Source organism: Grammomys surdaster, unplaced genomic scaffold (genome assembly GCF_004785775.1).
Source record: "Grammomys surdaster isolate TR1022 unplaced genomic scaffold, NIH_TR_1.0 191, whole genome shotgun sequence".
NCBI lineage: Eukaryota > Metazoa > Chordata > Mammalia > Rodentia > Muridae > Grammomys > Grammomys surdaster.
In genome coordinates, this window is record NW_021604636.1 from 13,711,160 (window position 1) to 13,724,926 (window position 13,767).

Sequence of the window (13,767 nt, forward strand, 5' to 3'; positions counted from 1 at the left end):
TTTTTTTTTTTTTTTTGGTGTGAAAATTGGATAATATTGTCGAGTGTTTTTTTTTTTTTTTAAATTGAGTGAAGCAGTTTACTCTTTTGACTCAACCTCTGTTTTCTGTTGGATTCTTCTTTAGTTCAGGAATTTGGGTTCTTTCCAGCCCTCTTTTCCTAGACCCTAATGGAAACCCGCTTTTAAAGCAAAGGGACATTTACCTGCACACACACTATTCTTGAGGAGGATACAAAGGTTTCAAGTTTAACTGTTTCCACTGTGCTCTGACCCCCTAGCACCTTAAAAACCCACATGAATTCCACAGTGGAAGTGGCTTGGTAAACCCATCGCCAAACCCCATTTTCTTTTTTTTTTTTTAATTTTTAAATGATTTGTTTATTTTTTTAATATTTTATTTACTTACATTTCAAATGGTATCCCCTTTCCCAGTTTCCCCTCTGGAACCTTCCTATCCTCTCCCCTCTCCCCCTGCTTCTATGAGAGTACTCACTCACCCACTCCCTCCTCCCCGCCCTGGCATTCCCCTACACTGGGGCGTCGAGCCTTCACAGGACCAAGGGCCTCTCCTCGAATTGATGCTCAACAAGACCATCCTCTGCTACATATGCAGCTGGAGCCATGGGTTGCTCCATGTGGACTCTTTGGTTGGTGGTTTAGTCCCTGGGAGCTCTGGGGAGTCTGGTTGGTTGATGTCACTCTTCCTATGGGGTTGCAAACCACTTCAGCTCCTTCAGACCTTTCTCTAACTACTCCACTGGGGACCCCATGCTCAGTCCAATGGTTGACTGCCAGCATCTGCCTCTGTATTTGTCAGGCTCTGGCAGAGCCTCTCAGGAGACAGCTGTATCAGGCGCCTGTCCACAAGCACTTCTTGGTATCTGTAACAGTGTCTGGGTTTGACAACTGTGTATGGGATGGATCCCCAGGTGGGGCAGTCTCTGGATGGCCTTTCCTTCAGTCTGTTCCACACTTTGTCTCTGTACTTCCTCCCATGAATATTTTGTTTTCTTTTCTAAGAAGGACTGAAACACCTACACTTTGGTCTTCCTTCTTCATGAGCTTCATGTGGTCTGTGAATTGTATTACACAGGGCCTCATTTCTCAGGACAGCTCATGTGGCAGCTGACATGATCTAGAGTTGGGGTTTTGCTTGGGTTCCTGTCAAAGACTCTGTCCCGTGAGCTGAGTATGTGATGATATGTGGACAGCCTTTCCTCTACCTGGGGTTCTGTGCCTTCTTCTTCCCTGTGCTGATGACACTAGGGAGCTGCGACAGACCAGCCTCTAGTGGTCAAAGGAAACAGTACCGAGGTCTTCAGAGTGTTAGTGGCGGATCTCAGGAGTGTGAGCACAGCTGGAGAGGAGTCCCAGTCACACTGGATCTCAGATGCTGTGCCGATTGCTCTCTGTGAAGCACTGATTTCATATATGTTACAATTTTTTGAAAGCCTTCAGGCAGAGCAAGTTCTGCTGGTGTTACCGTTGTTTTGAGACAATCTTGATGTATAGTCCAGGCTTGTCTTCATGAGGCAGTTCTTCTGATCCAGCCCCGTGCCCTAATGCTAGAACCACAGATTTGCATCACTATGTCTGGATGAAGCCATCCTTTGACAGAGTCTCTCTTTTCAGTTAGATTTTTTTTTTCAAGTAAAAAAAAAAAATGTGTTACTTAAGGTTCCCTTTGCTTTCATCCTAATGCAAACCTTTCCAGAGTAATGGAAGATCAGAGAATTACATTTAACACACCCTTCTAATGATTAATTTGTAAAAATGTTTTATTATTAATCTTCTTGTTCCCTTTGCTCTCTGCTTCTCGGCACACTGGCAGCTCTTGGCCCTTCCCAGGGCTGTGGCATCTGACTCGTCCTCGTCCTCCTCCTCCTCTTCTACCTTCTCCTCCTCTTCTTCCTCCTCCTCTTCCTCTTCTTTTTCTTTCTCCTCCTCCGCATCCTCTTCATCCTCCTCTTTCTCCTCCTCCTCTTCTTTTTCTTCCTCCCCCTCCTCCTCATCCTCTTCATCCTCATCCTCCCCCTCCTTCTCCTGGGGCCCCTTTTCCTCCTTTGCTTTGTCCCTGTGGCACCACTCAAGTGACACCTTCCTTCCCCACCATATTTTAAGTCGTATCTACCCTGGACCCACCTGCTCCCTGTATTTTCCAACTCTTTCCAACTTAATTATTTCTACTACACTTAACTTCTCTCAGAAATATTATGTATTTACCTATTTCTCTGTGTAGCCTTGATTATCTCCTACTAGAATATGACTCTCCATTTCTTACCATCGTTAACTGTTATGAATATATGCATATATATGTAAATATATATAGTTTACTTTGAGGCACGAGAAACAATAAATCCCAGGGCTCATTCATAGAGGCTCATTTGTCACACTCCTCTCTGTAGGGTATAGATAACTCCTATGTTCATAGATGGAAAAAACTAATACTCGAAGATACACCACAGTGTGTCCCACTAGCCTGCCAGTAAGTGGCAGACCTGTTCATTGCTGGAATCCAAACATAACTGAATTATGATTGATAGAACCGTTACTGTGGACAGCAGAGCAGGTCATGAACACTCTCTCCCACACACCCTTTTAAGAAGAAGTTCTCCTGTCCTGCTTGTTCTGAACTGCCTGGCCTCTCTGACTAGCACTTTAATGACTAGTCTCAGGTAAACACAACACTCCAAAGAGCGTCCTTACCAGGGGGGTCTTTCTGCTCAGTTTTTTGTACAGATAATTGGGAAAGAGAACTGACCAAGTATTTCCAGGTCTCAATTAGTTCTCCACTTTCTCTGAGAAATGAGGTCAGGGAAAGCATCCGAGAAGATCTTTCCCTTCTAACAGGTTTGGTATGTTGTGAATTATTTAGTAGACAGCCAAAGAACGCCTTGGATTCTCGGTTTCTGTTTTCAAAGGATCTGGGGAGTGATTCTTAAGTTCCTTTCTGTGTTCTAGGAAATCGAGCGGAAACTCTTCCTCCAGTCTGGGAGAAATGGTGTCGGGAACATTTCGAGCAACTCCCACAACTACAGGTGAGGGTCTTGCTACTGTTTGTAAACACTTTTACAAGTTCTGAAGTAAAGGCTTGATTTAAAGATTTAAAGCTTCTTTTATGTAAAATTTCCTTGCTCATTTGAATGCTATTTGATTTGGAGAGTACTGATGATATAAGAATTCAGGTCATCAGCATAATTTTGAAAAATCTCATTCACCCCCTTATCACCAGCAGCTCTCCCTGTATAAACCCATCTCAAGTTCACTATTCTACCCAAGAACTCAACATACTTTAAGACTGTGCAGCCAATAGAAATAAAAGTTCCTGAACTCTCATAGCAATGTTCAGCATGTACATGAAGCTCTAGCACGCCGTTGGGACTGGGTTGTACATCTTGGGATGGTTGTAGCCTAGCTGTAGCCAGGATTACCTGTTTTTATGTTTGGACATCAGGCAATTTCAACTGAGCCCTAGAATTAATGCAATTGAGACAGGGTGTCTCAATAAAGACTGTGCGTCTTTGGAAATTATGAAGCTATTCACCGAGAAAGTTTTCTCCCATCACATTCCCTGACTCCTATAAGCTAACTTCATTCTGGCTAGGATATGTGGCTAATTCAGAGCACCCAATATCACCAATTCAGATGGCAGGCTAACACACTGCAACGTGTATCCATGCCAGGTGGATTCTGGGACAGCTCTGGGGGCTTGGTCCTTGCTTGTGAGGATTCACTCTGATCTCCAAGGCTGGGAAACAACCTCTAGGTGGCTTATATAGACAGGACCTGCTGTTTGGATGGCAGCAAAGCCACTTTTGCCAATTGTGAAGTAGATTCTGCTTTCTGTTTGCTGAACACTGGGTTCTGCAAACAGCTTTTCAACCTGTTTTTCTTGCAACCTGGAGGGGACAGGGGAAACTGGCTGTCCAAGAGTTGAGAGGAGCATAGTGAAAACAGATGTATCAGTATTCAGGAGGAACAGAGAACATCTGCAGCATTACCTCTGAGTTCATCATCGTTACAAATACAAGACAGTAACAACAGTAATAGAATGTTTGAGGTGATAATGATTTTGCTTACATTGTATCATTTCTTTTTTTTCTCCCCCCCCCCACTTCCTTTAGCTAGCTTGCCTTCAGCTCCACTGTGAATAACACACCCAGTGTGGGCACACACACGGTTAATGATTAGCTGAGAACTTCCAGTGTTGTTTGAGTGCCCATCCCCAGCCTCTAACGGGAAAGTCAATGGTACTGTATTTCATGTTCTCACACAGCTTGTCCAGAGCAAAGTGGCAGAGGACAGTGACCTGCTGAGGGGGTGCCAGGCAAGCAGGACAGTTACAGGGTACCTTCTCCTACCTTTTAAACTCATGTGCTATTGTTTACAGAGATTACATATTTTGATATGGCTCTCGTTGTTGTCTTTTAGCAAAACAGAAGCAGAAAGTGGTAAGTTGTGTTTCCTTTTTAAACTCCTGCTAAGGTTCCGATCCGTACATGCCTGTGGATGTTCCATTTCCGTGGCCCACATAGCTATAAAGTGAGGGCTAGACCTCCTCGGTGGGAACCCTTAGTAGTCACTGACTGAGAATTCTGGATGCTGAGGCTATCGAGGAGAGAGAGGCTCAGATTTACCTTCTCACTCATGTTGACTCGTTTTTTTCAGACGGAGCACGTTCCTCCGTATGATGTTGTGCCATCAATGCGTCCTGTGGTGTTAGTGGGGCCATCGCTGAAAGGTTATGAGGTACAAATTTCATCAGTTGCTCTTTTTTTTTTCCTGACCAAGAACCCTGGGGACTATCCTTCAGACTCTGGCCCCTCCAAGGTCTGATTACAGATGGAAACTGCTATAAGACAGCTCATAGTGTATGTAGGCAGTGGTGGGGAAAATTGGTAAAAACAGGATTAAATTCTGGAGATTAATTAAAAATTGCCACGTAACAAAGGAAGAGTACAGGCTGTGGTACACATTCCAAGTTTTGCCATTCTGGCTCGGTGCTTAAGTGAATACAACAAGTGGGATGTACTACCTAAATATGAAGCTGGACAACCTTCAGGCTCCCCCTAGGGTGGTGTCTGATGGAGAGGAGGTATTTAGTGTACATTTGTTGAATGACTTAATTACTTTCTCAAGGCAGATCTAAGATCCTATCTCTCTTTCTCTGAGTTGGAAATGTCAGGTGATGAGCAGGAAAGCCATGGAGAAAAATATTAATTTCCAGACAAGGAGAATACCCAACACACACAGGCAAACAGGGCAGCAGAGCCTGGTGCCAACTTTGAGACTATCCACTGCTCATCACTAGAGGCAAGCATAACTCAGCCATGCGACGATGGCCAGCATCCTTGTGCGTAGCGGGCTTATGCCCTCCTCGAGGCAGGGCCACATCCTGAAGGAATAGGAAGGAGGGTTTGCCTGGGGTCCTGGTAAAAACTATAGGTTCATGTCTTGGCATCCTGGAGAAGCAACACGGGGAGATTATAGCAGTTATATCTGATTATTATGTCCGTCTGCCCTCTGAGACCCACTGTAGCTGCCTGGATATCATGGGGTCTCTCCTCGTTCACTGTGTCCTTTGCTTCCACCTCTCTCACTTTTGACTTCTCTCTGTGTCTCTCTCCCTCCCTCTCTGTTGTGTTTGCCTCGTTCTTTTTTCTCACCTCTGCAAAGGTAACAGACATGATGCAGAAAGCCCTCTTTGATTTCCTGAAGCACAGGTTTGACGGGAGGTGAGACATACAGATGTTTTTGTCTTTCGATTTTTTTTCCTTAACTGAACAAGTGTGATAAACTGATTTGTGGATCTGTTTCCAACCACTACAGAGGTCTAGTAATTAAGCTAAGCTCAGTGTTCCAGGAGAGTGTACACTGGAACAGCCTTGAATATATGAAGTATAGCCTGAGGCCCCCAAGGACAGAAAGGCCTGGAAGTGGAAATTAATCCATTTATTGGGTATAATGCATATTTTTGTTTATTTTTCTCTCTTACTAGTGAGCTCATACCAAAACTGGTTTTCATGAAGAAATTGGGTAAAATGTTTGTTTCTGACGACTATAATGGCTCACTGGTCATGTCGGGTAGTGTCTGGGAACTGTGCATGTGTGTAAATGCATGTATTCACGTGTGTGTGATTCACAGGTCTAAATTATATATATATATGGCTTTGTAAGAATGACATGCTGGAAACAACCTCCTAAGGAGGGAAATCATCACTTGGACTTAGGCTTCAGGTCACTATTGAAGGAAACTACACTTACTTGCATGTTATTTTTAGAAATAACTTTGTTGTGTTTTTAGGTCTATTTTGTACTTATCCCCCTATACGCCATTATCAATACATCCAGGCCCTCAAACAGTGTTCTGCTTCAGTTCTGTGGGAAATGTCTAGAGCTCTTAGGTTTTCTAGAGAAACGACAGAGCTCTGTATCGACCTAACAGTGAGAGCATGTTTGTCCTCCGTGTGGAACGTGGTCTGTGCAGAGACTGCCACCTGAAAGACTGAATGTTTGTCAGAAGTGAATTATATTGTGCACACTGAGAAACTTGAAAAATGCAACAAGGTTATCACTTTAAACCAAATAGTTCCTTTTCTAAAATCTTTAAATACTTTGAAATAGATTTTAGAGTTTAAGTAATACAGCATTTAAAAAAAAGCAAGCATAATCATGCTTTAAGTACAAATTGTGTATATATAAAACTTAAGTGCAAATGTATATAATTTCCTAAACATGTGTATAGGTATTTATAATTTGTCAAAGCAAAGCCTTCTATGTAGTCATGTGAAAATAAACACTGACTTCTAAGACTAGCTACAATGTAAGGAAGCTGAGGGGCTGGGCAGGCCGGTGGTAAAAGTGCTTGTGACCAAACAGAGAGCCTGAGTGCTGATACCCAGCACTCACCTGAAAACCAGCATTGACTCTCCTGTGCCTGCAACCTCACTGCTGTGCAGGAAGAGAGGAGAGCCACATGAGGGCTTGCTGGCGCTGGGTCATGAAAGACTGTTTCAGATGAATAAGGTGGAGAGGAACAGATCGGGATTCCCAATGTCTTCAATTGTGGGCACCTACATACAACACACATACACACATGCACATACACATACACATACAAATACACACCACATATACACACAAGACATACAACATACTCATACCACATATACACTTACACACATATACACAAAACATGCACATACAACACATATATACATGAACATATACATACACACACATGCGCACACACCACATACATACTTACACAATGCATGCACAGCACATACACACACAAATACACACATACCACATGAACACATACATACACCACATACACACACAATGCATAGACATCACATACACACACAAACATATACACACAACACATACACACATACAACACACACAAAGCTGCAGTTTTACTTCCAGTAATTGAGAATTGCATTGAAGAAATGGGAATGCTTGTCTGCCATTAGGTGGCTTTCTAAGTATATGATGGAATTCAGGCCAGGTCACCTTACTAATAGACCCCCAGATGCATAATAATTTGAACACACTGGAAGTTTAATTTTACTCACTAAATGATCAGAGACAGGGCTTCCTGTTGGGAAAGAAGAGGTAAGTGGCGAGGGGAATCTCAGGTAGAATGTTTGCTTCACCTTGCATTTGGGGTCCTTGGCCTTTGGCTTGAGTTCTCCAATCAGCTAAAAGAGAAAAGGCCTCTAGGGCCTGCAAATATCACACACAGAAGCTCATTTCATTGGCTAGAACTTGGTTGTGCTGTGTTCTTAGCTGCAAAGGAGAGTGGGAAGGACAATTTAGCTGTATACCTCAGATGAAGAGAAAACAGAGCTCATCTTTGCCATAATCTAGTGGGCACACAGGATTGGTTAAAAGGGGAAGGCATGGTTATATTCCCTCCCCCCTTAGAAGACAGGTAGAAAGTTAAGCTATCTCCGAGGAAACAAGAGGAACAAAATGAATATTAGAACCTTTGCAGAGGGAACATGAGTTTTTTAATTCTAATCTCTCCTCCAATAGCCATCATCAGATATACAGCCAGCCCTCTTCTGTCTAGAAGGTTCTGGATGCTAGGGAATTCATGTTCTAAAAATGTATTACAAAGAAACAGCTAAACCTGAACTCTAACTGAACAGTGATAGTCTACATCCTGTCCTGTGATGTTCTGGACCATAACTCTGACCCACAGGTGCTTCTGTGGATGGGAGGCAGCTAACATGAGAGGCCGGGTCTGCTCTTCTTGGTTGCATATGCACAATCCTTTCAGCTCTGTGTGGACTCATTGGTTTTAACCTGGGGTGCCGTCACTGTCCTGAGCAGTGCCTCCCGCCTCTAATTCCATCACAACCTTTGATGGGAACAAAACCCATCCTGTAACTCAGCCTATACTTGTGTTAGATTATTTTGGTTCCACATGACATTCCTACAAACAATGTTGTCAAAGACTGGAAACAGCATTGGTGAGAACAAGAAACTATTTCAGATTGCTTGGCGAAGGGCAAGCTGAGTGGCTGAGTTGCTGTGTTAATGGATACTGATACTGTCTTTAATCCTGAGGCCGTGGAAGAGGTTGTTCATTTAGTTGCAGCACAGGCTTGTCTTGAGTCAAGTAGAATATACCTGCCTCAGTCACTGTATCTACACTATTGAAGCTTCTTTCAGGTTAAAGATAGAATTAAAATGTCAATGCCAAGTTTTCATGGGGTCTGAGGATGCAGAGTCTGGGGGTGGTGAGATCTGGAAGCAGCTAAAGCAACAGCTGGAGACAGAGGCAGGCCTAGGAGAGTCTGATGCATAGCTTGGCTACAGAGAAATGGGTAATAAAGATGCTGGGGGGTGGGCAGGGGGAGTGAACTTGCTTTCAGGTAATGAGAAAACAGTACTGAAGAAAATCCCTGTGAGCCCACTGCAGAGTGACTGGATGGTTGGGTAAGGAAGAAGTTGGCTGGGAGCTCCTCATAGGTGCTAGCACATCTTCTGTGTGGGACATGCTGTGTTTTGAGCTGTGACAATCTGCTATGTTGTATTTTTACCAATTAATAAAAGGAGGGAAAACAGCACATTGTCTTGGGTTGAAATCAGCCAAGAATGCAATTCCACTGAAGACGTTGACACAGTGAGACAGCGAAAACAACACAGTCCCACGGAAGCCTGTGCAGAGTGGCTATGACTACTGTATGGTAGACATCATGGTCAGAGGATGCCCTGTGGTTTTCAGGAAGAGCAAATTAGAGATTCATGAGTTAGAAGGCTTTCCTGTTCAACACTGCGCTTCAGATCCTGATTCAAAGTCAATGCAGAAGAGTAGATGAAATCCATCTGTTTGACTGTAACAAGCAAAAGCTTGGATGATTTTTCTTTTCACTCTTTGGAAATATGGGTCATTTTAGGGCTGTGTCTTACTCAGTTTGAGTCTAACTGTAATACACTTAAGGAAAAATGAAAACTGTAAAACCAAGCAGCTCCTGAGAACCTACTGGATGTGTCAGTGTCCACATGCAAGAGTGATTCCTGTGAGTGGACTCGGTGGTGCTCAGCCTTCAGGGGACAAAGTAAGCACAGAGTGTCTCTATTTCACACCCCAAACACTACCCAGGGGGGGATCATCTTTTCCAGTGAGCTTTGTGCAGCTGCTCAGCCCAGCACTGACAGCCACAGTTTGCTGACTTATACCATAGGTTTCAAATCCCCAAAAGCTGTCATCTAGGCTTTATTTTTTATTTTATGTATTATTAATGAATTAATTTAAATTAATTAATAATTTAAATTATTAATTTTATTTTTATTAGCATATATCCAGTGTGCACAGCACTCGGTTTCATAAAGACCTCCGTGAGCTTTTCGACAATTAGGTAGCATCATGTTGTGTCCTGAAATCATACATGAATCCTGTGAAGCCTACAAGGACAGGGTCCTAAAGAAGGAACATGCGAACTGAAATGAACGGACAAACAAAACAAAACAGCCCAAAATGTTCAAGTGAAAGAGAAGAATTTAAGCATGCAACATAGAGAGGGGCTAAGACTTAGCACAGAGTTTGTTAATGGAAGGAAACGTCAATTGATGACATCATGAAGCAGCCGGTGAAAACTGCCCCTGCAGTTCACAAATGGAAAGAGACGTCTGTCTCATAACCAACATCACCTTCCATTCAGCTCTAACCACAATTCTCCCTTCTAGTGCTGGCTTCAAACACTAGAAATGACTAAACATTTTTTTGTGCCAACTTGAATGCGTAAATTACATCATATCTCACTGTGTTCCCCAAAGTTTCTTCTATATACGGGTTTTGCCAACTCTGGGACGGGAGAGTTCATGGTGGTAGACTGTAAACGCTGGAGGATAAGATATGAGGAAATTGTTCCTCTTGAGTCCTTGGATCTCCAACAACTGTTTTCCTTGTATACATTTATATGTACATACACACACACACACACACACACACACACACGACCACCACCATGATCAAGGCAACGTCTATTTATTTACTTATTTATTTATTTTTGTTGAGACAGGGTCTCATTATGTAGCCTTGAATAGCCTGGAACTTGCTATGTAGACCAGCCTGGTATGGAGTTCCCAGAGAACCACGTGCCTCTGTCTCCCGAGTGCTGGGATTAAAGGCGTGCACCATCACCTCCAGTCCTCTAAGACAACCTATAGAAGGAAGGGCATTTGGGGCTTATGGTTCCAGAGAGATAAGGGCCCATCACAGTCACGGAGGGGAAGCATTACAACAAGCAGGCTTGGTGACTGGAGCTGGGAGCTGAGAGATGAGGGCTCACATCTTGATCATAAGCAAGAAACAGAAAGAGCGAACTGGGAATGCTGTGTGTGTTTTGGAACCTCAAAGTAGCTTCCTGTGATGGACTTCCTCCAGGAAGGCCATACCTCCTAAGCCTCCCCAAGCAGTGACACCCACTAGGGACCAAGAAGTCAGATATCTGAGAATGTGGGGGACGTCTTATACAATCACAAATGCTTAGAACAATCATTTAAGAAACTGGTTTTATAAAGTGCCTTTCTTTCCCACAGCAATAATCCTCTGAGATACTAATGACAACTCAGACACCTTTTTATTAATTACGGGATGAGGCTCAAAAAGGCTATAATTTGTCCTTGAGCATAAAAATCAAAAGAATGATAGAAAGGACCCTGGGTCTCCCTCGCCACCCTGTCCAGCCAGCTTTGAAACATTTTTCCATGTGAGCAGTAGGAATTTAAAAATATGTATTATACTGAATGACCTTCTTACTAATTAGTTGGGATAGAGAAGGATCTTCCAGCTGTTACATTAGCAATGAGGGAATATTAATTAGATTTGAATGGATATGTCATAACTGAAAGAAGTATCTTCCTGTAGAAAAATTCACAGAGGGGCAGATGAAGTAGCTCTGCAGATAAAGGCACCTGCCACCAAGCCTGGCGTCCTGTGTTCTATCCCTGGGCCTCACATGATAAGCAGAGAGAATGGACTTCTGGAAGGCATCTGACCTCCATTAGCACACTATGGCATGTGCATACCTTCTGCCAGCCCACCCTATATAAATAAGAATCTAAAAAGAAAATTAAGAAAATCCCCAGAAAATAGATACTCAGTGTCGTCAACCAAGATAAACTCTGAAGTAGAGGCTTGCAGCAGGCAGGGTGCAGACTTGCTGGATTTAGAGAATGTTTTTTCTGGGTTTCAGGGACGTTAGCTGCTATACCCCATCTTAAGGGGAACCAAACTCCTGTTGTCCCATAACTATGAACACTGTCTCAATGATACTGCCAAGACTGTCGTTGAAGGTTTCAAGATGCACAGGAGTGCTAGAGGACCAGGGGGATGGTAAAGGGAGAGGGGTAGGAAGTATACCATTAGTTTAAAGACATTATAAATTAAGGAGCACTTGATAGCAAATGTAAAAACTTTGGCAAGGTGACTTTTATTTAAAAAGAAAGAAATCGTGGCCTAGTATCTGGCTTTGATAATAGTAAGCCTTTCGACAGGAGAAAACCTTCTTCGTCTTACTGACAGGCATTCAGAGCCGGGTCTGCTCCTTCCCAGACTCTATTTCATGTGTGTGTGTTTTGCTAATAGACAATATATAGTATCAGTGGAGCCTTTTTTTTAGAAAATAAAATGAGAGACAGAGCATCCTGTCACCCACATTGTTGCCTCTGTTTTTAACTTTCAAAGCAGCCGTTTCCGTATACATTAAGGCCAGTAGTACTTGGATAGCTTTGTAAAGGTGCTTTATAACCCAGGGAAAGCATAAGAATACACATTTGTTCAGGATTTCTTCAAAATGTAAAAACCAGGAGTTACTATTTGGCTTATGTAGAACTAGAAAACTTGGGCACCGCAAAAATCATTATTCTGGAAAATTTGAACCCTGCCTTAATCCATCCCATTTATCTACAGCCATGTACGTGGGTGTTCTGGAAAATGACAATATAGTTCTATTCGCATGCTCCTCTCTTTAACAAACAAGAAAGCTAGAGCCCCAAATTAAATGTAAGCCCATGCCTGCAAGAGATTACATCTCAGAACTGCATGGGCAGGCATGGCAGCCGCAACCTGTAGTCCCAACAACGTTCAGGAGGCTACAGCAGAGGGATTTCAACAAGTGTGAGGTCAGCCTGGGCTAGAGAATGAGACTCTGGGAAGGAAGGAAGGAAGGAAGGAAGGAAGGAGGGAGGGAGGGAGGGAGGGAGGGAGGGAGGGAGGGAGGGAGGGAAGAAGAAAAAGGCTGTAGTGGAAACTCAAACAGATATGAGGCTCAGTTGACTCAGTTGAACCTTCGCCATGCTCACAGCAGGGCGAGAGTTGTAAACCTGCACCTGATGGCTTAGTCATCTTAGAGAGTTGTTACTGGGAAGCAAAACTGAACCAAAGAGAATTGTGTAGCCAGGTGACGAAGCCTCTTCCTATATAGAAGATAGAAATTCAGAAGTGTAAGCTCCAGCTCATGTTGGCACTCACCGTGGTCTCAGGAAATCTCCTCCCAGCTTTTTGTTTCTACATGTGATAATTTGAGGCTGCCTTAAATAATTATCAAGGCATAAAAATTTGAAAAGTGAAAACACTGCAGTGTTCCAAGCACCCACAGCTTATAAACGCAGCCACCCAGGCCAGCTCCACTTGACTTCAGAATCCTACTAGAACTTCTGCACGTTCTGTTGCTGTAAAGCTCGGGAACAGTGGTGGATACCTATGGCTCCAGGACAAGGGAGGCTGAGGCAGGAGGATTATGAGTTCAAAGTTATCCAGATACATATTGTGAGACTCTGTCTCAAAAAAAATATATGTTTGTTTGTTTCCAAGCATTTATGAAAAGGACAATTTTAGGTCCCCCTCAAGGCGTCTAGGCACCAGAGTCTCCAGACAGTAGTAAAATGGCTGGAAACAGGAGGTGTAAGAGGATGTGCAATTAAATACATGCTTCCTTCTCTGCTCTAACCCCCAAAGAAGTTCAGCCCTGGAGAATAGTAAGTCCACTGTGTGGATCAAGGGAAGTGATCCCCCCTTTCTGAACTCAGCCATGCTGTGCAGATAAGGGTAGGGAAGGTCTGCGGGTTTCTCTAATTGTCCTTGGTGGACAAGCTTTGAATTCTACAGACAATAGCTGGAAGCTGAGGGGGTCTCAGTTAAAAATTATTTTAAAACAGTAAAATCTACATGCCATCGTTTGATAATGCGTATTCCAGTTGCTCTCCTCTGTCCATAAAAAGTCTCTGCTTCAGTCTTCCATGACAGCA

General features: G+C 43.3%; 1 protein-coding gene and 1 long non-coding RNA gene across 3 annotated transcripts in view; both read left to right on the forward strand.

Annotated features, from left to right (window-relative positions):
* Nucleotides 1–13,767, forward strand: part of Cacnb4 (calcium voltage-gated channel auxiliary subunit beta 4) — a 136,097-nt gene that overhangs the window by 94,590 nt on the left and 27,740 nt on the right. For both annotated transcript variants that reach the window (XM_028769160.1, XM_028769161.1), the window contains 4 exons: nt 2,962–3,038; nt 4,432–4,451; nt 4,669–4,749; nt 5,677–5,735. In XM_028769160.1, coding sequence (XP_028624993.1) covers nt 2,962–3,038; nt 4,432–4,451; nt 4,669–4,749; nt 5,677–5,735 — 237 coding nt within the window. The remainder of the gene's footprint in view (nt 1–2,961; nt 3,039–4,431; nt 4,452–4,668; nt 4,750–5,676; nt 5,736–13,767) is intronic.
* Nucleotides 7,326–10,283, forward strand: LOC114622719. The gene is made up of 2 exons (XR_003711661.1): nt 7,326–9,575; nt 9,813–10,283. It is a non-coding gene; the product is annotated as an uncharacterized LOC114622719 (long non-coding RNA).